This window comes from Drosophila pseudoobscura, chromosome 4 (genome assembly GCF_009870125.1).
Source record: "Drosophila pseudoobscura strain MV-25-SWS-2005 chromosome 4, UCI_Dpse_MV25, whole genome shotgun sequence".
Taxonomy (NCBI): domain Eukaryota; kingdom Metazoa; phylum Arthropoda; class Insecta; order Diptera; family Drosophilidae; genus Drosophila; species Drosophila pseudoobscura.
In genome coordinates this window covers 5,987,486-6,012,513 of record NC_046681.1, presented here as the reverse complement: position 1 = coordinate 6,012,513, position 25,028 = coordinate 5,987,486, and the positions used below count along the sequence as shown (strand labels likewise).

General features: G+C 42.6%; 4 protein-coding genes across 5 annotated transcripts; 3 read left to right on the top strand and 1 right to left on the bottom strand.

Annotated features, from left to right (window-relative positions):
• Window positions 1-1,056: 1,056 nt before the first annotated feature.
• On the top strand, window positions 1,057-6,862 carry Tsp39D (Tetraspanin 39D). Of its 2 annotated transcripts, none has more exons than XM_015181223.2 (4): window positions 1,057-1,192; window positions 4,872-4,986; window positions 5,050-5,628; window positions 5,688-6,862. In XM_015181223.2, the coding sequence occupies exons 2-4, from the start codon at window positions 4,924-4,926 to the stop codon at window positions 5,751-5,753; spliced, it is 708 nt and encodes a 235-aa protein (XP_015036709.1). In that variant the 5' UTR covers window positions 1,057-1,192; window positions 4,872-4,923; the 3' UTR covers window positions 5,754-6,862. The 2 variants fall into 2 exon arrangements, with proteins under 2 accessions (XP_015036709.1, XP_001356096.4); XM_001356060.4 differs by lacking the exon at window positions 1,057-1,192 and adding an exon at window positions 3,793-3,811.
• Window positions 6,863-7,240: 378 nt separating this feature from the next.
• Window positions 7,241-13,020, top strand: dtr (defective transmitter release). The gene is made up of 7 exons (XM_001356061.4): window positions 7,241-7,532; window positions 7,594-8,063; window positions 8,125-8,189; window positions 8,244-8,329; window positions 8,402-9,132; window positions 9,187-12,385; window positions 12,440-13,020. The coding sequence occupies exons 1-7, from the start codon at window positions 7,388-7,390 to the stop codon at window positions 12,892-12,894; spliced, it is 5,151 nt and encodes a 1,716-aa protein (XP_001356097.4). The 5' UTR covers window positions 7,241-7,387; the 3' UTR covers window positions 12,895-13,020.
• Window positions 13,021-14,117: 1,097 nt separating this feature from the next.
• Window positions 14,118-16,257, bottom strand: Gr39b (Gustatory receptor 39b). Its single transcript, XM_001356062.4, has 3 exons — window positions 14,619-16,257; window positions 14,379-14,555; window positions 14,118-14,310 (listed from the first exon to the last, which is right to left on the bottom strand). The coding sequence occupies exons 1-3, from the start codon at window positions 15,501-15,503 to the stop codon at window positions 14,254-14,256; spliced, it is 1,119 nt and encodes a 372-aa protein (XP_001356098.3). The 5' UTR covers window positions 15,504-16,257; the 3' UTR covers window positions 14,118-14,253.
• A 1,104-nt stretch (window positions 16,258-17,361) lies between these two features.
• Window positions 17,362-21,444, top strand: LOC4816568 (cytosolic 10-formyltetrahydrofolate dehydrogenase). Its single transcript, XM_001356063.3, has 3 exons — window positions 17,362-17,541; window positions 18,419-20,524; window positions 20,593-21,444. Exons 1-3 carry the CDS (start codon window positions 17,536-17,538, stop codon window positions 21,220-21,222), a joined length of 2,742 nt encoding a protein of 913 aa, XP_001356099.2. The 5' UTR covers window positions 17,362-17,535; the 3' UTR covers window positions 21,223-21,444.
• Window positions 21,445-25,028: the final 3,584 nt, after the last annotated feature.

Sequence of the window (25,028 nt, the reverse complement as noted above, 5' to 3'; positions counted from 1 at the left end):
TATTCGGTTGTGCCTGTATTTCTTAGAGAACTATCACTATTACAACTATTCACAACTAGATCTCTTTTTATATTTGTATAATGAATTTGAAGAATTTGCGGGAAGCAGCTGATTACACGCAAATACGCCATCTATTATATTAGTGCTGTAAAACATGTTTTTCCGTTATCGCACCCAAATATCGGCATTATTTTACATCTACCGATAGCACTGTTGCGGCTATATCTATAAATAATAGGTCTACGAACTCGTCAACGTACATAAAACAATAAATAGAATAGTATTCTCTGAAGTCAGATAAATAGAGCGTGTAATCAAAAAAATATACAATATTTTTTGCAGCTGAAAATATTACCTATGTTACATGAACATGTATATAATATGTAGCGAGTCAGTAGTTAGATTGTAGTTACTACGTAAAGAAATTAATTTAGTGGACATTTTTGTTCAGCGTTTTTTAATTAACCTTGTTTTAGTCAAAATACAATAAATGGGAGAACTTAAAAGTAGTTAATCTTGTAGAAAATTGATTTATCAATGGGATGAAACTATGTGGGCAGAGCTAAGCGTTTTATTTATTCAGAATTATTCAACGGAATATAAAAATTGAGCAATGGAGTGTTTTTCTCTTACGATTTATTATTTTTGTTTGACCTTTTTCGCTAAAACCTTTTTCTACGCCAAATGCAGTAAAAAAAGTGTTTCAAATAAACCAGTCAATTAGAAAATGGATTCACTTATCGTATAAAGTTATGTGGGCATGGCTAAAGGTTCTATATTGCTAGTAATATTCAACGGAAGATCAAAATTGAGCAATGTGGTTTCCAATTCTTGACGGAGAACGATTAACCTATTATAAGCCAAGGGGGTATTTCAATTTTCGACCGAAAATGATGAAAATTTAATCATTTTGCGCAGTTTAGGTGAAAGATATCGTTGTTATTTTTAAGTTTAGATGAAAGGTGGCATGAATCTTAAAGAAGAATTTACTATCGTTAATATTTTCCGACATTTTCCTCAAGTAGTTGAACTATTTTAATAGAGGGGGCTTAAGTGGGCTAAGGCGCTGCCATCGCTGTTCCACGGTTATGCTTCCCACCTGACAGTTGTTTGTTTACCTCAGGCTGGCGCGGATAAATCAAACGTAAAACAAGTGATAGTTGAGAGGGCAGAGTGCAGTGATTTGAATCAGGTATAGACACACACACAAGTTGGTATTGCTAAAGTGCAAAATTATGTGAGAAACTTTTAAATATAGCTGTCAATTATCAAAGACACCTCTTTTAACTCTGTGGAGCTCTGTGCGCGTATTATGTGTGTATGTGTGGAGTTGCCAAGTGCGCCAGACAGAGATAGAGAAACACAGAAAGCAGTGCGACAGGGCCAGACGAATGTGCAGTTATTTTTCTTCGTTTCAGGTTCACTACCTCCTTCCGTTCTACTTTGCTGGCCTTTTGTTCCTCCTCTCTTTTGTTCTTTTTCTCGTCGCGGGGCAGCATCCTCTACCTGCGAAGTGCGAGAAATCTAGGAATTTGGAGTATATATGTACATATGTACATAGAAACACCAGCCCAGCCGCCGCATAGCTTGAATATTTAAACCTAAAAACGAAAAAGAAAAACTCCCAGGCAGTGGTTGCATTTTTTCTGTGTGGCGCTTGCCGCTTGAGTTCGCTGCAGTTTGTTAACCCCTCGCGGATTCCTCCCGAGACTTGGTTTCGATTGTTCCCATTCTTGGGCCCAACACTTTCCTTCTTTTGCGTTGTAGCTTTTATGGAAACTTCTCTTCTGTAAAAATAGCTCAAAGGGTCAGTTTTGGGGGACAGGACAGGGGTATTCCATGCTTATGGGTAGATTTCCGGAATTAGTCGATGGCACGCAACCTACAAAAGGTGTATCATTATGCACACATGCATTCGTACCTACACATACCAGTATCCGACGGGACAGGCCCCAGTGACCGCCATCATCGTCCCTTTCCAAGTTGGTACCTCCCCCATATAATCGCTCCCCATCTCCTCCACGAAGTGGGAGAAAGAAAAGCGACAGTGGAGCCCAAGGGCTTATCAAATGACAGAAATAAGCCAAGGTTGCAAAAACACTTTTTGCAAGAGATACAATAAATTGTTAAACAAATTGCTAAACGAAAAGGAAATCAGGGAGGTATGATATTTAATGTAAAAATGGTTTCTTTAATTATGAAATATAATAGTTTTATTTCACATAATTTTTGAAGGTCATTATGAGAAAATCAGTACTAAACCATTTCAAAGATTACATGAGAATAGAGAATGAATCCATACAATGATTGTTTTATAAGGTCAGAGGTTATCTTTTAAAAGCTGCCACAAACTATCGAATGAACAAATCTAATCTTTTTCAAAATATCAATCCAAAGTAGTAAAAAAGTGGGGTTTCATTGCTCTAAAAACCCGCATATTTTATAAGATTTGATTTATTTTTTAGCCACTGTCCTGGCAAACACGGCCGCCACCTTCAACAAAAGGTTTATTGACAGCCAGTGGCGGCGTTTTTATCGTCCTGTTTACGCGTGGGTGAATGAAATGTATATTTGATTACTCCTCCACTTTCGCGTTCGTCCGTGTGCGACAGGTGAAACTTTTCACTCGGCTTCTTTTATAGACAGAAAGAGGAGGCCTTTATTTAATGAAGCCCAGCCGCGGCGGCCAGTGGCTATTAACCACTTTTTGCCACCGTTGACACAATTTCAAAACGATCGATTTTGGCCTGCTTCCACCTCTATGCTTTGGGGGGTGGTAGATATGTAGAATATTATGCCCATGGAAGGAGGGCACGGCACACACCCTGCTGTATGTGTGTGTGTCAATCAACTAATTGGACCAGTGACCCCTGCTAATTGAAGAGTTCAAACTGATCTGATCGGTGTGGCATATTACATATACATATGTATGTATGTACATAATTTGCTTAGACCAAAAAGACGAACAGAAATCTACTTGAGAATTGTGTTGTGCTCCATGAGTTAACATATCTCTTATTGGTTGCGATTTCTGAATGAACCAGTATCAACAGAATGACTAGTGAGGAGTAAAACAATATACAGTGGGGTGCAAAAGTGCGTACATACTCATAATCACTGACTTTCGCCTCTCATAACAGGCAAACGAATAAAGCCAAACAAGCAAAATACTTGTAAATTCTTAACCAATATTCAATATTTACAAGAACGAGTACATTTACATTTACTTTACTGTATTTACTTTTGCACCCCACTGTATGTATGAGTCTTATTATAGGCTATAGAGTATACTCTTGATAAGACATGCTTTCTTGCAGACCCTATAAAAAGATCGATGGCTGTCGATATAAAAATCAGTATTCCTTATATTTTGCTGTCGTGAGTGTCCAAGTCTAAACAAGCTTGCTCCCCAAAGATGTCAGTCTACAGCTTTGAGGAATGGTACTACATATATAGAAAAGATAAGATCAGTAAATGACATGTGTAATATGGTGAAATGGCGTGATCCAAATCGGTCCATAAAAGGAAAAAGACTGAAGAAATGTCTGTCCATATCTAAAGGGGCTATAAATATATGGAAATATCACTTGATTCATCGAAAAGTATAGCTCGCAAACGACGGTCAACACTTTTTCCCATTGCTGTCTCGTCACTGACAAAACCGAAAAAGATTACGCAGAAACGGTCTCTGAGCAGAACACTTTTTGTCTATCGATACTAAAATCAGTATACCTTTTATTTTGTGGTCGTGAGTGTCCAAGTTTAAACAAGCTTCCTCCCCAAAGATGTCAGTCTACAGCTTTGAGGAATGGTACTACATATATAGAAAAGATAAGATCAGTAAATGACATGTGTAATATGGTGAAATGGCGTGATCCAAATCGGTCCATAAAAGGAAAAAGACTGAAGAAATGTCTGTCCATATCTAATGGGGTTATAAATATATGGAAATATCATTTGATTCAACGGAAGTATACATACGTCTACCCCTCGAAGACAGTCTTCTGTTTACTTTGTACACAGATTGTGAAATAGTAATATGTCGCTATCTTGTTTAGAATTTTTTTATTATCGTGGCATTGCGAAAAGCATCGTGAAGAACCCAGTTTTTGCCCCTTTTATAAGTGTTGTTTTGTCATGGTGTTTATAATCGTAGTTGCTATAGCTTCAAACCCATTAGATCGCTAGACACTGGTTATCTACCCGTTCCCAAATCGATTCCGAGGGGTGGTTGCACTGATTTCACTGCAAAAGCAGGTCGTCCTTGTAACAAATACATAGAGCACTTTCGCCTCCACCCACCCACACACCCTTACACCCACAACTCAAAACAGCAAAAATACAACAAATACGTACGGGTGTAATATGTAATAACAAATAATAATGCGCCTAAAACTGGGCCAAACGAATACAATGAAATGAAAATGGGAATGAAAATGAAATGAAAATGGCAGAAAATGCACTTCAATGCGAAAGGGCCTTGTGGGCCTTTGCTCTGCTGCCATCCATCGTGCATTCTGCACTTGACAACTTTCGCTCTATGGGAAGTGAAGTGCTCAGAAAGGTTGTGGGGTTTTGTTGTTGTGGGGTTCTCTTCTATATGTAGGGTTAATCCACAGACAGACGACAGGTGGAGGAGAGAGAGCCAAGGGACACCCAGAGTCCACTGTGGTTGCGTGTATGTTCTGATTTGGGGGTTGGCTTCGGATTGTAGCCACTCCGATTTCCTTTTTAGAGCCCATGTGTGTCATGTGTATGTGTGTGTGTGTCTGCGGTTGACCAACGTTTTATTGATTGATGTGCGACCGTTGTATGCCGTGTGTGTCCTGGGCCAATTGATTAATACTTTTCCATCATTCCCTTTCTTGCAGTACCAAGAATCAGAGCAAACGCGAGAGACGTTGTACGAATTTCTGTAGCAAAATGGCATCCGGCGGCTTGGCATGTGTCAAATATTTGACATTCTTTTGCAATCTCCTATTTGCGGTAAGTCCAGCTTCCCTTTTAACCGCACTCAGACGTCAATTTCCGATTTTAATCTCGCTATAGCTCACTGGACTGCTCATCTTTCTGGTGGGTGGCATGGTCCAATTGAATTATGCCCACTATTCGAACTTTGTTAGTGATCATATATGGACCGCACCCATTATACTGATGATTGTGGGTGCCGCTGTGGCCGTCATTTGTTTCCTTGGCTGTTGCGGTGCCTTGAAGGAGAGCAGCTGCATGATCCTGAGCTTTGCCATACTCGCTGTGGTCATATTCCTGTTCGAAATAGGTCTGGGCGTGGCCGGGTATGTGAAGCATTCGGGCTTGCAGCAGCTAATGGAGGGACAATTCAATTCGACCATGAGGCATTACAAGGAGCGTAAGGACTATCAGGATGCTTGGACCCTGTTGCAAACGGAATTGGACTGCTGCGGCACTTATGGACCCAACGACTGGGAGGTCATTTACTCCAACAAGACCCTGCCGCCCGCATGCTGCTCTGTAATTAATTTGAGCGAGGCCAAGGAGTGCACTGTGGTGCATGCCACACAGAATGGTTGCTTGCAGAAGCTCTTGGCCATTTTGGACTCGAAGACATTGATCTTGGCCACTGTGGTGCTGGCAGTGGCGGGAATACAGGTGAGTGGGATGGACCTTTCAACGGCTTTTCTTTTTGTTAACTCTGGTTTGTTCCTTAGCTTTTGACCATACTCTTTGCCTGCTGCCTGTATCGTTCGTTTCGCCGGAGCTACGATCACGTTTAGATTGCGCAGCGATGATCCCGTCTGTCGACTTTGAAGCGGGTAGAAGGAAAGAACAAAGGAAGAACAATTTTCGTAGTTTGTAGTTTGTCATATGCATGCAAGATTTCTCGTTTCCGTCTCTGAATCACAAGAATCACACACTCACAAAACACATCACAAACCACTCATGCGCCCACTGAAGGCTGATTCTGGCATAAAAATATTACCTGTACGATTTCTAAATATTCGTATTTATTTCGCCTGAAGTTTAAGACATTATTCTTGCCAGTTTTCCAATCATTCCTTTTTTAAAAATGCCTTTTTGTTAACCATTTCTGCATTTGTTAATTTTAATTGTTACCGCATTTCTTGAATAATATTTTGCCACCAAACTAAGTTTAAGTCTCTCAATGGCAAAACATATCTCTCTCAAATAGAAATGAAAACATTTTTGTTGAAAGATACGAAAAAATGTATATTATTTTTCTCATACCTTTCCTTACCATACCCAAAATGCCACCCAACCACATCACATGTTCTCATATACATATCGAATTATATACCAAATATCCATCAAATATTCTCATTCGAGTCGGTCAAAGTGTCCTTGCAACGATTTTATATACGATTTTTCTAGGATTTGTGTGCATTTAGAAACTATATATATATTTTTATGTATATGCAGGGGATGTAATGTGGCTTATTCCTAACTCCCTAGAAACCCCCACCAGTTGAACCTTATTTTAAAAATCTATGTGTACTCGTTCGTCGGTAGAAACTATTATTACAATTAAATCTATAAATCATTTATAGCCACAATATACCACTCACAACAAACACAGATCACACACATAAATATGTATACTATAATTAACAATATATATACTCATACATACATGCATAGAAAAATGCTTTCAAAATCGAATTTACATACAATTTTGAGATCGAATATCCCATTGCATACCACAGAATTTGCATCTCCGAGCCTTTAATAATGGACGATCAAAAAACATTGAATCGGTGTTTGAAATACTTATTAAAAAACGGCATATTTGCAATACACAATACATCAATAATTGTCTACAAAAGCAAGTGTAAAACTGAATAAATGAACAATTTTAAATCGAAAATGTAAACTGAAGTATACATATTACAGAAGGATGTAAAAGGATTGTATTATAGTGTGTTTTCTTACTATGAAGGGAAGGAGAAAGACGTGTATTCATATAAATTGAATAGGTTTTTCTATGGAATGATTTTGGAAGTGTTATATCATTATTAGGCAGGAATTTCTATTCAATTCTGCAAAGATTTGTATAATTGAATGTTGGAGGACTCTGTGAGATCATAGCTAGGTCTCATAGAACTCATTCTCAGGGAGTTACCTTGGCAACCCCTGTCAATAGTGTTTTAAAACGGACTTTACAGTACAGTTACAATTCAGAGTTTCACCTGCAACCAATGAAGCGTTGCTATCGACAACAGTAGGCTTGTTTGTTCAATCAGAATAGTCACTTAGTTCAGTGTGTTACAACAGATCATAGTTCCTAGTCGTAATAAAATACGAACAATAATTTAGCTAAATCAAACAAATATTATATAAGCTTCTGGGAAAATAAAAAAAAAAATTTTTAGAGAAGAATAACTTAGCTACAATGTGCGAACGGGGCTTCGCGCGACGCCGTGAGGAGGTAACCGGCTTAAATCGCATCACCGAAAAGGGCCTCAAGGATATTTGCAAGAGGGACAAATTATATCAAACACCACGTCTCAACGATGTGCTCTACTTGCACTTCCAGGGTAAGCATTTATTCGTAATATAAAGTGAACTTTATTGAAAAAACAAAACTTTTCTTTGCAGGTTATCAATGCATAGAAAACCTGGATGAATACACGGAGCTCAAAAGCCTTTGGCTCGAAAGCAATGCCATTTCGGAGATACAAAACCTTACGAAACTCACAAAACTCAAGTGTTTGTATTTGCAGAATAATTTGATAACCAAAATGGAGAATCTCGAATTCAATCGCGAGTTGGATACGCTGAATCTCAGCCAGAATCACATACGTAAAATAGAGAATATCGGCACAGATATTCTACCAGTTTTGAATACGCTAAACATCACTTCAAATTATCTGACGGACAGTGTCAGTTTGGCTGCTTTGGTGGAGTGCAAGACATTGTCGGTGTTGGACTTGTCCAACAATCGCATTGATGATATTTTGATTGTAAAGATATTCGAGCAGATGCCCAGCCTGAAGGTGCTAGTGCTGCAGGGCAATCCTGTGGTCTCCAGACTGCCGCAGTACCGCAAGACGTTGATATTGGCCTGTGTAAGCTCTAGACCTTTATACCTATAAGATACACTTGTTTAAGTTTTCTTTTATGTTGCAGAAAGAGCTCACCTACTTGGATAGTCGTCCTGTATTTCCACGTGATCGCGCCTGTGCAGAGGCCTGGTAAAATCCTCAATAGATCTGAAAGAATATGGAGTAAAAATACTTTTCTTCCAGGAAACGCGAGGGCTACGAAGGCGAACGAAAAGAAGTTCAACGCTGGAATCGTGCCGAGCGTCGCAAAACACGTGAAAGTGTCAACAGTAAGAGAAACCACATCCGAAACCCCAAGAGAAACCCCACATCTAATCGAAATATTTCTTTCCTTCCAACAGGTACCATACGTATGCGCAATAGACATCTAAAACCAGAGGACCAGGTGCCCCTACTCACCTCCAGTGATTCCGAGGAGGAACAGAAAGGCATTTCCAGTGCTGAAAAGGCACAGAAGCGAGCCGAAATGGAATATGGTTCTGTGGATACCATGTGGGATGAGGTTTCTGGGGAAAGTCAAGTCTCGGAGCATAGCACAACCAGTTCCACATCGGCGGAGGATAATGAAAGTGCCGGCTCGCAGGCGGATCACATTGCCGAACGCATCAGTAATCGTCGTGTGAAGCCTCTGGAGGGACGACCAAAAGTGCTGTACGATGAAGCAGCATCGGGCGATGTGGACAGCATTGTGAAACTTGTAACAAACAAAGAAGAAAATGAAGAAAAGGATCAGAATATTTCAGAGATTGAGGAACAGCACAAAGGCAAGATTGTTTTGATAGAAGAAATGAATGAAAACACAAATGCTTCGATGGAAAATCAGAAAGCAGTCTCTGAAGCTGTAGAAACCATTGGAAAACCTGTCGCAGTCGATGTCAACAATACAACATCGAATAGTATCGTCGAACCTGTAAACGAACAAAACAATCTGGCTTCCGATCAGATGGAACATCTCAAAGGCAAGCGAATTCTTATAGAAAAAGTGGATGATATTGATCCAATTAAGAAAGAACTAAAGTATTTTGATGAAGCAATGCAAAATAAAGAATTGAAGCAAACATCAGAGTTAGAGGTAGGTACTGGTATACAAATAGATGTTGCAACCATTAATGAACAACTTTTTAAGGAAAAGGCAGTCACAACCACAGACTCTAAGAAAGACTCGAATGCAGAGGATCTTCCTGAATTGAAGGACATCACAGAGGCACTTCTTCAGTCAGATACCGCCTCGAAGCCGCCTCTTCAGCCGACACTTCTTCAATCAGACAGCGGTTCAGAGATGGATAACACCGCAGATCTTGAGCAGACATGTCAAACGCTGCTCCAAGTGGCCCAAGGAAACGATGATGACGGTGACCCCACTCCAAAACAAATCAAAAGCCAAATGATAGATGAAATGTACGAGAGTTTCGGCTCGGATTTGTTTGAAGAACATCCCCTACCCATCGATCAGCTGCTGAACGAAAGCACCAAAAAATACCAACTGGAGGCCAAAGTCTGTTGCGAGGAGGAGACAACCAAGACACCCAGAGATCTCTATAAGGAATTTATTGAGGAAGTGACCTGGCGGCCCAAAAGCAAAGAACAATTGGAACGGGAACAGGAGTGTGTCGATGCCAGTGAGAAGTGTGCCCATGATTTGGCAGAGATGGGCAGCCATCTGGAAGAGGATCTGCAGGAACTGCGCGATTTCACAGAGAACCTGAGTAGCGATGTCCAAGAGCAAGCGAAGGATCCATCCGAGTCGGATGAGGAGCCGACAGAGGAAGAAATGGAGGTAAAGTCACAATTGCTAAAGGAGCAGTTCCAAGATCGCAAGCAGAGACTCAAGGAGGCGATTGAGGAGCGAAAGACTATGCAAAAGAATCTTGAAGCCAGAAAGGAGGACCTGAATAAAAGTTATAATCTCTTTGCCAAAATCATGGACGATGCCACGGATAATGTGCCGAAGCGCGTGTTTGGTGCTGGCTGTGATGTGCCCAGCAAAGATTGGGACAAAGAAGAGTGCATGCAGCAGTTGCCCCTGACCTCAATGGAGGACTCCATCAATGGGCGGCCCTCTTCCAATGACGAAGATATATTGACACGACCCTTGACAGAGCTAACCAGTGCCGAAGCCGCTGAAGAAATCTGCTCTCAATTGGATCGGAAACTGGCCGGCGAGGAGGAAGCCCTGCGTCAGCTGCTCTGTGATCTGGAAAATGAAAACGAGATATTGTATAGCATTGAGACACAAATCAAATATGCGGAGTCCATCAGCGTAGAGGACTCGCAATCGCAGATGGTTTGTGCCTCACTCCTAAACGATCTGATTAGTGATGTGATCTACAAGGACATCACAGAAATGGGTCCCAATAGCTATCCGCTGGGGCCCATCGAATCCGACGAAGAGTACACCTACTCGGAAGAACCAAAGCTGGAAAAGATGGTGCCACCGCATCTGGAAAATCCAGCAGGTGGCAAGAGCCTGCGCGAATGTGTGGACACCTTCAAGGAGTTCTTTGCCTCCAAGGGGAACGATAAGCCCCGACAAGAGTCCCACACACACTTGGAGAAAATACGCGCTGCCAAGGCCCTGTTGAAGTCCAAGAGTTTGGCGGAGTTTAGCAAGGACACACCCGAAAGTTTGGATGCCCAATTGGCCAAGGATGAGGATCGGCGCAAGCGACATGTGGCTGCATCCGCAGGACGCTGCTTTGCCAAACGCGAGAAGTACGATGACACTTTGGAGGTCGTTGACAATCGTCTGATGGTCGTCAAGAAGGACACTGGGGAACTGGAGGAGTTGCCTCCGCCGCCGGAACTGATCAGTGACTCCGAATCGGAGAAGGAGGTGGAAGAAGATGACGATGCCTACGATACTGCAGAAGAGACGCTCCAAGAATATCCACGTGTTCCCTGGACAACACCGTACAAGCCAAAGCCACGCAAAGCTGCCGAACATTTGGTCAACGAAGCCATGCAACGTGTCCTAGCCGAACAATTCTCTGAACTCCCCGATGACACAAAGGAAAACGAGCCCCAGGAAGATGAATTCTTTTCGCTGGAAGCTAAGGAAACATTTGGCAATCTCGATTCCGAGTTCTTCCAAAAACTGGATCTTGATAAAGTGACGACAGCGAACAATGCGGAAGCTGCCACCGAATGTATGCGCAGCTACAATGAACTGAAGGCCTGCATGAAGTCGGGTTCCACAGAGCTCCAATTGACCAGCGAGGAGAACGAAATGCTACAGGAGATGCTGTCATCTAATGAGGATCTGGAGGCCAAGCACAAGTCCAACGATGATCCGTTGGTGGAGCGGGATAACGAATTGTTGAACAAAATGATGCAACGCATGAAGGAGCACGAGGAGCGGGCACGTGAGTTGCAAGAGCAGCTGGAGAAAGAGAAGGAGGAGGAGAACTCAGGTCCCATTAAACTCTCGATGGGTGAGGGATCCATGCTGTATCAGCGTTGGAGTCCCTTGTCCTTAACAGAAATCATTGATCCACAAGCCGAAGAAGGAGGTCGTCAAGCAGAAGAAGGAGGTGCTCAACAAGAAGAAGGAGGTGCCCAATCTGAAGAGGGAGATGATCAAGCAGAAGGAGTTCCCCAAGCTGAAGAAGGCGTAACCCAGGGAGAAGAATGCGTTCTCCAAGAAGAAGAAACACATGCCGAAAACGGGGTTGCTCAAGCAGAAGGAAGAGTTCTGCAATCCCCAGAAATATATCCAATAATCGGCTACGAGGACATTGATGACGATGATGCCGCATCCGATTTCACAACCGATTATTCATCCGACGATGAGGTGGCCGTTGTCGTGCCGCCAAAGATATCCCCCGCAATGCTCAAAGCCTATTACTACGATGGCTTCGAAGAGGACATGCGTATGGTTCGCGAGAATGAGGCCAGAACTCGTCGTGGTCTGCGCGCAATAATGCAGAAGGAAAAGCAAATGTGGAAGGACAATGAAGAAGAAATGGCAGCCGATATGGCACCTTCCCCATCACCAAAGGAGGAGCACATCCCAGAAGTAAAGACTGAAACAGAAACGGCCAAACCGACTGTGGAAACTGCCAAGGATAAGTGGGCAAAAATAGCATCAAGATTGAATGAATTTCTTGATCCCGAGGCCATGGAGCAGCTGGAGAGCCACGAATTTGGCGAAAGTGATGGCGAGGACGATGTAGACCTTACTGGCTTGCAAAACTATGACGAAGAGTCGGAAACTGAATGCGAGAGCGCTTTAAAAGAAACCACCGAGATTGGGGATTCAGAGAAGCAAGAAAATAAAAAACAGGATGAAACACTGGATCCCAAAGATACAGAAGCAATCACTGATGGTAAGAATTTAAAATATCAACTGAATTTTAGTCAGGAATAACTCTTAATTTCAGAATGGAGTCCCTATCAGACCTCTTTTGAAGAGAATCGAACGGCATTCTGTGATCGTAACAATAAATTGACCATGATCACCGAACAAACCAGTGACGTTGGGGATCCAGAGACTGAAACGACGAAACTAATTTGTCAGTGGGAAAAGATAATCCCAGAAGATTCAAATATAGGCGATGGCCCTACAGAGAAGTTTCTAGACCAAAAAGCCCAAGACATCACAGAAAACACAGATGAACGCCCAGAAAACCCAACAAACTTCATAACATTGGACTACTTTGTGGACACTGAACCCTCTGAATCACTAGAAGACACTGAAGCCACTGAAACACCAGAAGTCTCAACCGAACAAACCCTCAAAACGGAACAAATGGAATTCAATCTGGATGTCCTAAACGACGATGGCGATGTGGTCATCAAAGAAGTCACCGTCGAGGCCCAAGTGACCTACCAATAGAAGCATGCATTCGTTTCTCTGTTTAGTTTTTAAGTAACAGGATTCTAGAGTATATTCATTTAATTAATTTTCGCACTTCCTGTAAATAAACGTGCATTCCCAAAATGTGCATTTATTGGCTCTATATGCCAAATGAGTTTTAATCGATAAGGTGGTGGAAAGTTCAGACTGAAAAGCCAGTTCAAACCGCCTCAACCGTTTGTTCGATCGATGGAAAACACTTGAGAAGTCTCCCACAGATTAGAGGATGGAACATTTGCCCCGGGGTAGATTGATAGTGACTATCAAAATTGGCACATCTTGAACCACTTGAAACCGGTTCGAGGGCCTTAATGGTGCATCCAGAAAACCGGTTTGCGTTGTTTGTTTGCGACAGTCCAGTTTGTCGTCTAAACCAGAGGCCAATCGGTTGGGTTATCACTAGGCTACCATTTCTCTGATTACCCTGAATATTCTCTAGGGGTATAGTACTGGTATTACCAAGTGATTGTACGGAGTATTATTTTTGGGCACTCGGGCCCGAAATTTCACCACTCCAGCGCCAGGCGGGCAGTCGCTGAATGCGTGCTCAAAATGTTATTTATACACAATAAATACAAACTGAAAGATTAAATTGCATAATTGAAAACAGAGTAGTCGTATCAGACCCCCCGAGGTGTGCCCCTGACAACTGATGATTGGGTAATTATGTGACATCCGATCAGATGTTACTTATTTTTCGGAGGCAGGTACTTCTGGCCCCCCAATCATACGATAGCATAAATACTTATAATGCTTCCATTGCACTGCCAGAAATAGTGCGGATATATCATTTTTGCCCAATCACAAGTTTAACGATAAGATAATCAGCATTTTGGTTGAGTTCTTATACTGGTTTGAGCTGGTTTTTGGTTTCGCTTTCGGGTAGGTGTGATAAAGATGGATTTTTGGACGCTTTGGTGCCCGTAATCTTATCTAAAGACTGTTTTACCTCTTGCAGAGCTAAAAAGTTCAAATAGGTCAATGTCGGGTAAATGTTGAGGGTTTTTCAAGGTCGTAAGTAATTAAATTATAAGTTTTGTTCTTTTCAACATAATTTTGCATTATATAAAGTGGAATGGCTCCGAGATCTGTACAGACCTTTCAAGGGTTGAAATAATCATTTATTTTAGTTTTAAACATTATTTTCCGTGATTTAAACTTACGAGGCACTTAAATACTTGAGAATAATGCTTTCAGCCAGGTTTTAAGGATCTAATTAAACATTTTTTTTATTTTTCAGTATGATTTTCGTATGCGTTCTTTACGAGGCAATGAAGTGAATGAAAAAATTGACTTTAAAGAGTTCTAAGTCCACAAACATGTTTTGCCATCATTTTTCTACGATGCACTGAATTGCATTAAAACAATCAAATAGGTAACCATTGCCGCAAACATCTGAAAGTGTAGAACGAAAAGAAAACAAAAACCACTTGAAGTTTTCCATTCAATAAAAAAATACACACCGACATGAGCAGGGAATTATCAATGACCATAAAGCCCTCGGCATTAATGGCCAATACATTGTGCTCCACTTGCAGGGTAAATTCAGTCAACAGTTCAGTGTACGCGGGTTCCTTGGACTGCTGAAGGGAAGGAGTGCCGTATGCCAATCCCCGAACATAGCTGCCGATCAGCATTTGCTATCAAGAGAAAGTGAGCTCAGAAGTGTATATTGTTTTTGGATAAAAGTTTCATTCACTCACCTGCCTCTTGCAGTACTCCCCACAGCGACAGAAAGCAAATATTAGAGCCAGCGACGGCACGGAAAACGAGAATGTGGCATTGAGATACACCAGTCCATATACACCTGCTAGGACCTGTTGGGTCCAGTAAATATTCACCGTGCCATCCATGAACATCACCACGAATATACTCAAAATTGACCAGCCAAAAAGATCATTAAAGTGACTGAAAAGATCAAAGACCTCCATGTGGCTTTGTTTAAGTTCGAGGAGAAATTCCAGGGAACGCAGCTGCTTGCAATTGCCATCCGGGACGCAATTTCCACCCGACGAGTGACAGTGCAGCACATCCCGAATGCGTTTGCCCAGGAGCTCCACATGAAAACCCATTAAATCCACATAAAACAGGAGCAGCACACACTGCAGTCTAATGATGATGAGGGCCACACACGAGGACCAAAAGTACATCAAACTCGCAATAAAGGATGTATAAATCAGGGAAGCCATTGTCCCAAGGCTGGCTATTCCCAGAAACATAATTTTAATGTACCGCCTGCGGGGATATAACAATGCTCCCATCTTTAGCTGCACTTCTAGGCGCTCCCTTACGCGCTGCAACTCCTTACAGAACCCATAATATCCTTCGTACTGGCACATCATCTGCAGCAGGATAACCGTCATGCACAGAACCTTTGCAATAAACACAATCGCGCTGACCAGCAGCGAAAGGAGCAATGAATCTTTTTGTGGAATGTGGATCTCCATACCGAATATCACCAGATTTATGGACATTAGAAATATGGAATATATCTTTTGAAAATACTGACACGGTCCGCAGGTCTCTGTCCAGGGCACAATACCCAGTAAGGCGAAATACTTGAGGCAGGACTGCAGGCGGTACAGCATGATGATACGTGTGTGGTTGCAACAAAACTGAACACCTTTGGAGGTGCAGCACTCGCACGTCTGATGGAGTGATAATACTGAAAGTTTAAGCCAATTATAGTTGTTAATTAGCTAAATGGTAGCTGGGTTTATTGCTAGTTTTGATCATCTGTAAAAACCTATTACACCGTGACAAATTTATTACCTAAAATGTCACAAATTGTAGATTTTTCGGAGTTAATGTCTGTCTAATAGTGTGGCAAAATTGTGACCAGGGTGGCAGAAGCCACTTTCATAGCTTCAGTTGTCACTGCATGCCACTGTTTACCTGATCCCTTCTTAATATTTCAATACATCACTGTGTGATCATGCTTTGGCTTTTTGGAACCCTTCTCCCTATTTTCATATGTGGTTTACATCAAAAAACATGTGCCTCATAATCGATGAAAACCCAAAACCCCCACGAAAAAGTCTGTCGCAGCAAAATTTCAGGTGAATCACTGCATGTGCATCCATCTGCGAGTCATATTACCCATTTGATGCCCAACTTTACACTATAAAATGTTCAGACACTTGTCGAGCAAAATGTATTCCGTAGAATGTAAAAAATCCGGCCCTCCGATCATGCCAAATCGACATGCACACACCGGGGCCCGTGCTGCTGCTGCTTTTACTGCAGCTCTCTTCTTTAGCTCTGAGATTGATAAGCGTTTCGTTGTCGCTGATTTAATTATGAAATGTATGTGAAGTGAGCCACAAACAAAGAGCCACTGGCGGGCGCACTGAGGCGGCACTGGGGAACAGGGGGACTGGCAGCGCATGTCTATGCTGGTTTTGTAGTTTTTATTATACCCGAGACTCAAAATGAGTACAGGGGTATATTAGATTTGTGGTGAAAATGGATGTGTACGCCCACTTCCGCCCCCACAAAGAGCGAAAATCTGTGGCATCCACAGTTTCAAAGACACGAGAAAACAGAAAACGCAGAATCGTAGAAGATAATTATATCTTCTAGAATACAAAATCTGAACCAGATCGTATAATTATTATAGCTAGAATCAAGAAAACAATATCATTCTTTCTCGCTCTGTCTCTCTCTAACACTCAGGTTTCATGGTCGGCTTTGCCAATTGCAAAATATGAGTTCCTAGATCTCAGAGACTATAAAAGCTAGAACAACCAAATTTTTGATCCACACTCCTGTGATATCTGACCTTGACGAATTAGTTTCAAAATTTCGCCACACCCCCTTCCGCCCCCGCAGAGGACGAAAAGATGGGGCATCCAGAAATCTCAGAGAGTATTAGGGCTAGAGTAACCAAAGTTGGTATCCACACTCCTGTTAGATCTCACTATAAAACGTAAAACGCACAATCATACAGAATGACCGTATCTATGAGATTGCTGAATTTGGAGCAGATCAGATAATATAAAAATATAGCCATTATAGCCATTTTTATATAATTTGCAGTGGCTACGCAGCGCCCGACGACATGTTCAGACACGTTTTCTGTCTCTCCCACACGCGCACATTGTCGCTCAATGTAGCCATACTGAATATGTATCGGGTATAAATGTAGAGTTGCGGTCGCAGCAGCAACTCACAACGTTTCTAGTATTTTGCAGTAGAATTCAATTTTCTTTCGTGTAATTTTTGTACTACTATCTAATATTTCTTAAATATCTTTGTAGTAAGTATTTTTACATTTTTTTGTGGTATTTCTAAGTATTTTTGTGGTATATATTTACAAAAAATTAATTCTTCTAGAACAAAAATTATTTGTTAGCTTTTATTTATAATCAAATCACGTTGATAACGATAATGGGCCGCTCGTGTGGCACCGAAGTATAAATACCACCCGGTTTTCACACTGAATTTCAGTTGATAGTTTGCCGGCCTTCCAAGCGGTTGGGCATGAATGAAAGAAAAACTATAGAGTCAACTATAATAGCGAAAACTATAGAGTGAAAAGTGAAAACTATAAAGTGAAAATTAATTGAAGTGAAAAGTGAAAATAAGCTTCAACCTCACTGTGCAAATAATCCACAAGAAATGGCTGTTAGTATTAATAATCAAATCCAAATTCATATATATGAAATTTGATTCTTATTTGAGTTTGCAATTGAGTTAAATTCGCGACAGCAGAATTTGGCAAAGAATCAGAAACCCAAATTAGAGCTAATCGAAAGTAATGCGACCCACAACCAATCTATAAAGCAATGGAAATTTATAGTTTGGATGGAAAGAATATAGAAATAAAATGAAACTGGAATTTTATATGCTTTTTTGACAGTTTATTAATTCCTATAAAAAGTTCAGGCTAAATATTAATAGGAAATTACAAATATTTTATTACTATCCAACATAATTTTTCTCTGTCAATTTACTAACTCTTACTTTTCATCGAAATTGTAAATTTTTTAATTTTAATTGTTATTTTGAATGAAAAATTGGATTGAAAATGTTCCCGTGTGCCTAAAAAAAAACTTTGACAACTGATATAGAATTTTTTTTTAAATTAATGGGAAAAGGTCAAGAACAGCCAATTTAAATAGGTATATATGGTTAATTTTAAATAAATAGCATATCAGTGCTGTAAATAGATAACTTCCTTGAAGTTCACGATTTTTAATAAATTGCGCACAGGAGTTCTTTAAATAGTTTCCAAATATTTGTAAGGGTAGCGCACTGGAGTTCTTTAAATAGTTTCCAAATATTTGTAAGGGTATCCCTATAAAATGAGGTACTCTTTCAGGCTTCCTCATGCATCCTTAAACTATTCACACAACAGATTTTTAGGATAAAGTCAGAATCTCATTACAAATCTCCTTTTTGGCCTAAGTGGCTCCCTCCACAGTGCTCCTACCTTCCACCGTCTACACAGCAGCAAAAACTAACCCTTTTCTCCATTCTTAAACCCACCTTTTTCCTTCAGTTAAAACTTCGCATTGCCATCATTGGTCAGAGTAACTTTGCTGCCGATGTGCTGGAGCTTCTGCTGGAGCGTTCGAACATACAAATTGTTGGCGTCTTCACCATACCGGACAAGGGGAGTCGCGAGGATGTGCTGGCCACCACTGCCGCAGCCCACAAGATACCCGTCTTTAAGTTTAGCAGCTGGCGGCGGAAGGGCGTGGCTCTGCCGGAGGTTTTGGCACAATATAAATCGGTGGGCGCCACCTTGAATGTGCTGCCGTACTGTTCGCAGTTCATTCCAATGGAGGTGATTGATGGGGCCTCATTGGGAAGCATTTGCTACCATCCATCGATCCTGCCACGCCATCGCGGTGCCAGTGCCATATCCTGGACCCTGATTGAGGGCGACGAGGTGGCTGGCTTTAGTATCTTTTGGGCGGATGATGGCCTGGACACTGGACCATTGCTGTTGACGCGTCAGACGAATCTCGAGCCCACCGACACACTGGACAGCATCTACAAGAGATTCCTGTATCCCGAGGGCGTCAAGGCCATGGGTGTGGCCGTGGACATGGTGGCCAATGGCACGGCTCCAAAGATAACCCAAACGGAGATCGGGGCCACCTACGATCCGGCCATGTTCAAGGCCGATAATCAGTTGATCAATCTGCAGCAACCGGCGGAGCGGATCTGGAACTTTGTGCGGGGCTTGGACTCCGTGCCTGGGGCCATAGCCACAGTTCTGCTGCAGGACGGCACCGAGGAGCAGATACGTCTCTTTGGCGCCCATCTGTATTCCGCTGGTCCCGTGTCGAATGGCCAGCCACTGCGACTGAAGGGTCTCACGAAACCCGCTTGGATTCACGCCTTGGGGCTTTTGATCGAAGGCACCGATGGGGCGTTCGTGAACGTCCGTCGCATCAAGCGTGGGTCAAAGGTGATCAATGCCAACGAATGGTTCAAGCAGGCCGAACAGCAGCCCATCACAGACTTCTCCGAGGATGAGCTATCCAAGAAGGGTATCCTTTCTGCCATTTGGCAGGCTATTTTGAAGGAACCCATTGAGGATTCCACAGATTTCTTTGCCGCTGGCGCGGGCTCCATGGATGTGGTGCGTCTGGTAGAGGAAGTAAAGGAAGCCTTCGATGTCCCACTCGAGAATGATAACGTCTTCATGGCTCCCGTGTTTGAGGAGTTCTTTGGACAGCTCGTTAAAATCCTGCGTCAAGGCAGTGGCGGCTCTGGTGGGCAGCAGCTCATCTACGAAGGTTTCACTCTGAAGGCAAACAAAAGGGAGATTCAGGTGCCCACACAGCTCTTCATCGATGGGGAGTTTGTGGATGCCGAGGGCAAGCGCACTTTGGAGATTGTGAATCCCACAGACGAGAAGGTCCTCTGTAAAGTGGCCTGTGCCTCTCCCAAGGATGTGGACAAGGCAGTAAAGGCTGCCCACGCTGCTTTCTATGGCTCGTGGAAGCAGGTTTCGGCCCGGCAGCGTGGTCAACTGATGCTCAATCTAGCTGATCTCATGGAGAAGCATAAGGAGGAGCTTGCAACCATCGAATCGGTGGATTCGGGTGCGGTCTACACCCTGGCCCTGAAGACCCACATTGGCATGTCCATCGATGCCTGGCGGTATTTTGCCGGATGGTGCGATAAGATCCAAGGGAACACCATACCCGTGAACCCAGCGAGACCAAATAACGTCCTGACCTTCACGCGGAAGGAGCCCATTGGCGTGTGTGGCTTGGTCACCCCATGGAACTATCCTTTGATGATGCTCTCCTGGAAGATGGCCGCCTGCATTGCTGCTGGCAATACCTGTCTGATCAAGCCCGCCCAAACGTGTCCTTTGACTGCTCTGAAATTCGCTGAGCTGACAGTCAAGGCGGGTTTTCCTCCGGGTGTGATTAATGTCCTGCCTGGCAAGGGTTCCGATGCTGGTCAGGCGGTGGCCGATCATCAATTGGTTCGGAAGCTGGGCTTCACGGGATCCACGCCCATTGGCAAGCACATTATGAAGTCCTGTGCGGACTCCAATCTCAAGAAGTGCTCGCTAGAGCTGGGAGGCAAGTCTCCTTTGATTATCTTTGCGGATTGTGACCTAGACAAAGCGGTGAAGCATGTAAGAAATGGCAAAGAAAATCACTTGAGAAAACCTTCAACTCAAGCACTCTTTTCTGTATTTTCCAGGGCATGTCTTCTGTTTTCTTCAACAAGGGAGAAAATTGCATTGCTGCTGGCCGACTCTTTGTGGAGGATCGCATTCATGACGAGTTTGTGCGGCGTGTGCTCAAGGATCTCCGCACCATGACCATTGGGGATCCCCTGAATCGCTCTACAGCCCATGGCCCGCAGAACCACAAGGCACACTTTGAGAAGCTGCTGGAGTTCTGTGAGCGAGGTGTGAAGGACGGGGCCACACTGGTGTACGGCGGCTGTCGTGTTCCGAATCTCAAGGGCTACTTCTTTACTCCCACGGTGTTCACGAATGTCGAGGATGATATGTTCATAGCGCAGGAGGAGTCCTTTGGGCCCATCATGATCATCTCCAAGTTCAATGGCAGCGACATCGAATCGGTCATGCAGAGGGCCAACAGCACGGAGTACGGACTGGCCAGCGGTGTCTTTACCAAGGACATTAGCAAGGCCCTCAGCTTCGCGGACCGCATTGAGGCCGGCACCGTGTTTGTGAATGTCTACAACAAGACAGACGTGGCAGCGCCATTTGGCGGCTTCAAGCAGAGCGGCTATGGCAAGGACCTGGGTCAAGAGGCCCTCAACGAGTATCTCAAGACCAAGTGTGTGACAATTGAATATTGAAAAGCCAAGTGTATTGAAAGAGAAGTGTGTTCCGGTGGGAGGGCCAAGCCCTCCAATCCCATCCGCAATATAATAGTGGATTGAAAGAAAGAAAAGACTTAACGTTTTGCATAGCTCACAGCTATCATAGTTATAGGCATAGATATTCGTATACGTATTTGACAATTTGTTCTCTTATCTATCTAATAAATAAACTTGAAAATCGTCCTTAAGCCACGTCAAGCACTCAGGATACTTTGTAGTGGTCTCAAGGCAGCCTTATGATTGCCCTTGCAATCGATATTCTCACTGCTATTCTGCTGCTTGCCCCCAACAACGACGATTGGAGGATATCTTGACTTGTGACTTGGCAAATGCACGAAAACCCATGCACTCTACACTCCACATATAGAGAGTATTTGTTGAGAAAAGTAAAAAACAGCTATAGGATATTATTGAAAGTAATGCGTTCAACCACTGAACATGAGTGCGAGATATGGCGCCGAAACCCAAAGGAACTATATTTCATTTACTTATTCTGGATGTTATAGTTCTGAAATCCTAATGGATCCTAAAGAAACTTGATATATGGTTAAATAATGTGATCATGAAAAATTCAAAATTCAATACTGTATCTTGAAAATTAACGCCCCCACAACTTTTACATATTTTCAAGGCTATATAATTTTGAATCTTTATGAATCTTGATAGTTGGATACATAATGGCTATATACAAGACTTTATAAGGATTCAGCTCTGTATCTGCCCCATAACATTTACTGTATTTGCTTTAAGGCTGTAATATTTATTGAATCTTGATAAAAACTTGATAGAAGTGTAGATAATGTGTAAATAAATGACTGTATTTAAGATCAGCATTATAACTGGAAAATTCTGTAAATCACAATTTCTCTAGATTTGCAATTGCTGAATATTTGTAATATTTTAATACATTTCTTACCTTCTGTATGGCCTGAAATAATAAAAGATAAATCAGTTTCAATATAAGCATTAATTATTATCAAAAATATGTGTTATATTTTCTATAGAATTCCACAAACTCTAGGTCCAATCTGTATACCATATTTTCAACGACTCTCTGCATCATAATCTCCTACATAAGCGGTGTAAGGTATAAGGACGACCTACCAATGCTTTACCTTTGTTAGCTTTATTGTTCTATTATTATCCCCACTCGTTCGTTATAGGGCCTCTCAAGAATCCCTCTAACCTGACCTTTTCTGAAACCATACTAAACTTCTACTTGTCAAGCACTTAAACTTTGCCATTTGTGCGAAAATTCGCAAGCAGTCGGCAGCAGGCAGGCAGGCAGGCAAAAGAACAGCAGCACCAGCAGCGGCAGCAGGCAGGCGGGCAGCAACAACGGCTTAATGCGCCCCCAAACGACTAGCAGCCACCCCCAAAAAATCCCCCCGGACAATTATAGCGACCACTGCCAGCCCTACCATCACCCCCGACCAGTGTCCCGCGGAGGACTCTACGAATGGGGCTCGATGTGCACAAGTTTTTGGCAAGCAAAGTGGGTCAACCTCTGCCTCCGCTCGGCTCCTCTGCCGCTCTCTGCTGCGGCTAGGCGCCGAAGCCTGATCGCCGGCCTCAGTGCGGGTGTGCGCGGGTCCATAATTTAAAGGTTTAAGTGTTATATATGCCATATTTCAATTATTTTCATTGCCGGACATCGGGGGAAGACGGTACGGTATGCTATGGTATATACATGTATATCCTTCAAAAGTTTTGCAAGCTTTTCGCATTAACGCGACATACATTTTTCTGTGTTGCGTATACGTAATCTCTGTTTGTGTGGATTAGTGGATGCTGGATGTTGGATGGTGGGTGCGTGGGTACGTGTGTATGTGTGGCTTTTTGTTTTAGTTCAAACTTGAACATGGTTCAGGTCTGTCTCTGTCTCTCTCTTTCGATGTATCTCTTTCACTCTGTATCTCTTGTTTCCCTTTCCCTCTCTGTATATCTCTTCTTTCCCCTTTGGCTCGTCTGAAGCTTAAGCTTTCTACAACACTCCCCTGTAATTGAATTAGCTGTAAGGACATGTGCGTTCCTTGTTCTATTGTTGCTGTGTCGCCCAGTGCTGCTGCCATCAATTTATGCAGCATCCTCTCCTTTGTTCCTATATATGTACACATCCTGTTGTATCCTTCTCTCTCTGTCTGCCGCTTCTCTCTCTCTCTCTCTCTCTTTGGCTGTGGCGTGTCCTGTGTACATTTTCTACTTGTCTCTGGTGTTAATTTTGATTGATTTATGTTGATTGGGGCGTGACAATGACAGCAGCCCAGCAGCAGCCCCCAAGATACGCAAAACTGTGGGTTATGCGTCCATGATGTGGTAATGATAATTGGGTTGGATCTTGAAACTAGAGAGTAATGTTGTAAATAATGATATAGATGAAAGAAATGAGTACAATATATGGTGTATCGAAGGGAAACGATGACAGAAAGATGACAAATTATATAGATAAACTATATATGGTACAAATAATGGTCTGAAAGTGTATCGAAAGGCAGTATGGATGGGAAAGGAGAGAGATTTACTGGTACAAATAATGTCACATATGAGAGAGAAATTGGAGATATGATACTTAAGGGAAAAATTTGAGACAGATAAAGTATTTATGGTATATATAATCAAATAATTCCTAGTTATTCGATCTCTATATGAGATTCTCCACCCCAAAATTGATCCGTACTACCTTTTTTGTTGCCTACTTTTAGGCTGCCGCAAAATATGAATATGTGCTCATTTCCGCTCCTACAGTTCTCTAGCTCGAGTGTAGCTTTGCCGCCAGAGAAAAACCAACAAACTAAACCCCAAAGCTCCGTCAAAGACCTCCCGAAACAAACCTAAGCCCCCTCGAGGAGGACACCTCTTACCGAGCTCCTACACAAGCGAGGAAATGACAAATTATGTGGCATGGAGAACCCCCTAATATTAAGCAGCAGCAGGAGGAAAAGTCCAAAACAATCAACAAAGTGTCCTTCAGAAAAGTTCCATACTTTCCACCCGCACCCCACCAAATGGAAAACTTTGTCAAAAATAGCAAACCACTAAGTTTTTGACCAACTCAATTGACATTAAAGCCATTAAAAGACTATTTTTATGCCAAGAGCAGAAGCCGAAGTAGAATCTGAATCTGAATCAGCATCAGGGATTCGAAGAGCCCTCCCTTTCTGGTTGTATAACACTTTTGCGGGTAACTTTCCAAATCAGCTGAGAAATGACGTAATTGAATGAAGGGGAAATAACCAAAAGAGAAAGGTCTGCCAAAAACCTTACAGCCTTACATTTTCCCTCTCTTTAATACAAAAAAAGTCTAAGGCGAAACGCCATCACGTGGGAAAAGTCAATTTTCGGCAAATTCCGGCTTTGGACTACGGCTCTGGCTCTGGCTTTAGTTTTTATATAATTTGGAAATATTGCCCCGGCTTCAACTTCAAACTCAAACTCCTTGGGGCTCTCCTTCTCTCTGTCTTTCCCTCTCTTTCTGCTCTCCCACAAAATAATCAATAAATATTATATTACCAGAGCCGGAGACACAGTCTCTTCGTGTCTCCCTCGCTTGTTCTCCGGGTCCATTGCGCAGGAGCGCATCTGAATTCGCCGGAACGCTATAATTTCGCCATTGGAAATGGTAATTTTTGCCGCCTTTGGCATTCTGCTGGACGATATGCCTCTGGGGTACCGATTGATGGACTTCTGCGCTGATTGAATTCCATCAGACGTCGACGGGCGGAGAGAGCGCATGAGCCTGAGAGAACACTGGCCGCTGCCGAAGACATATCCGGGGGGCAGAC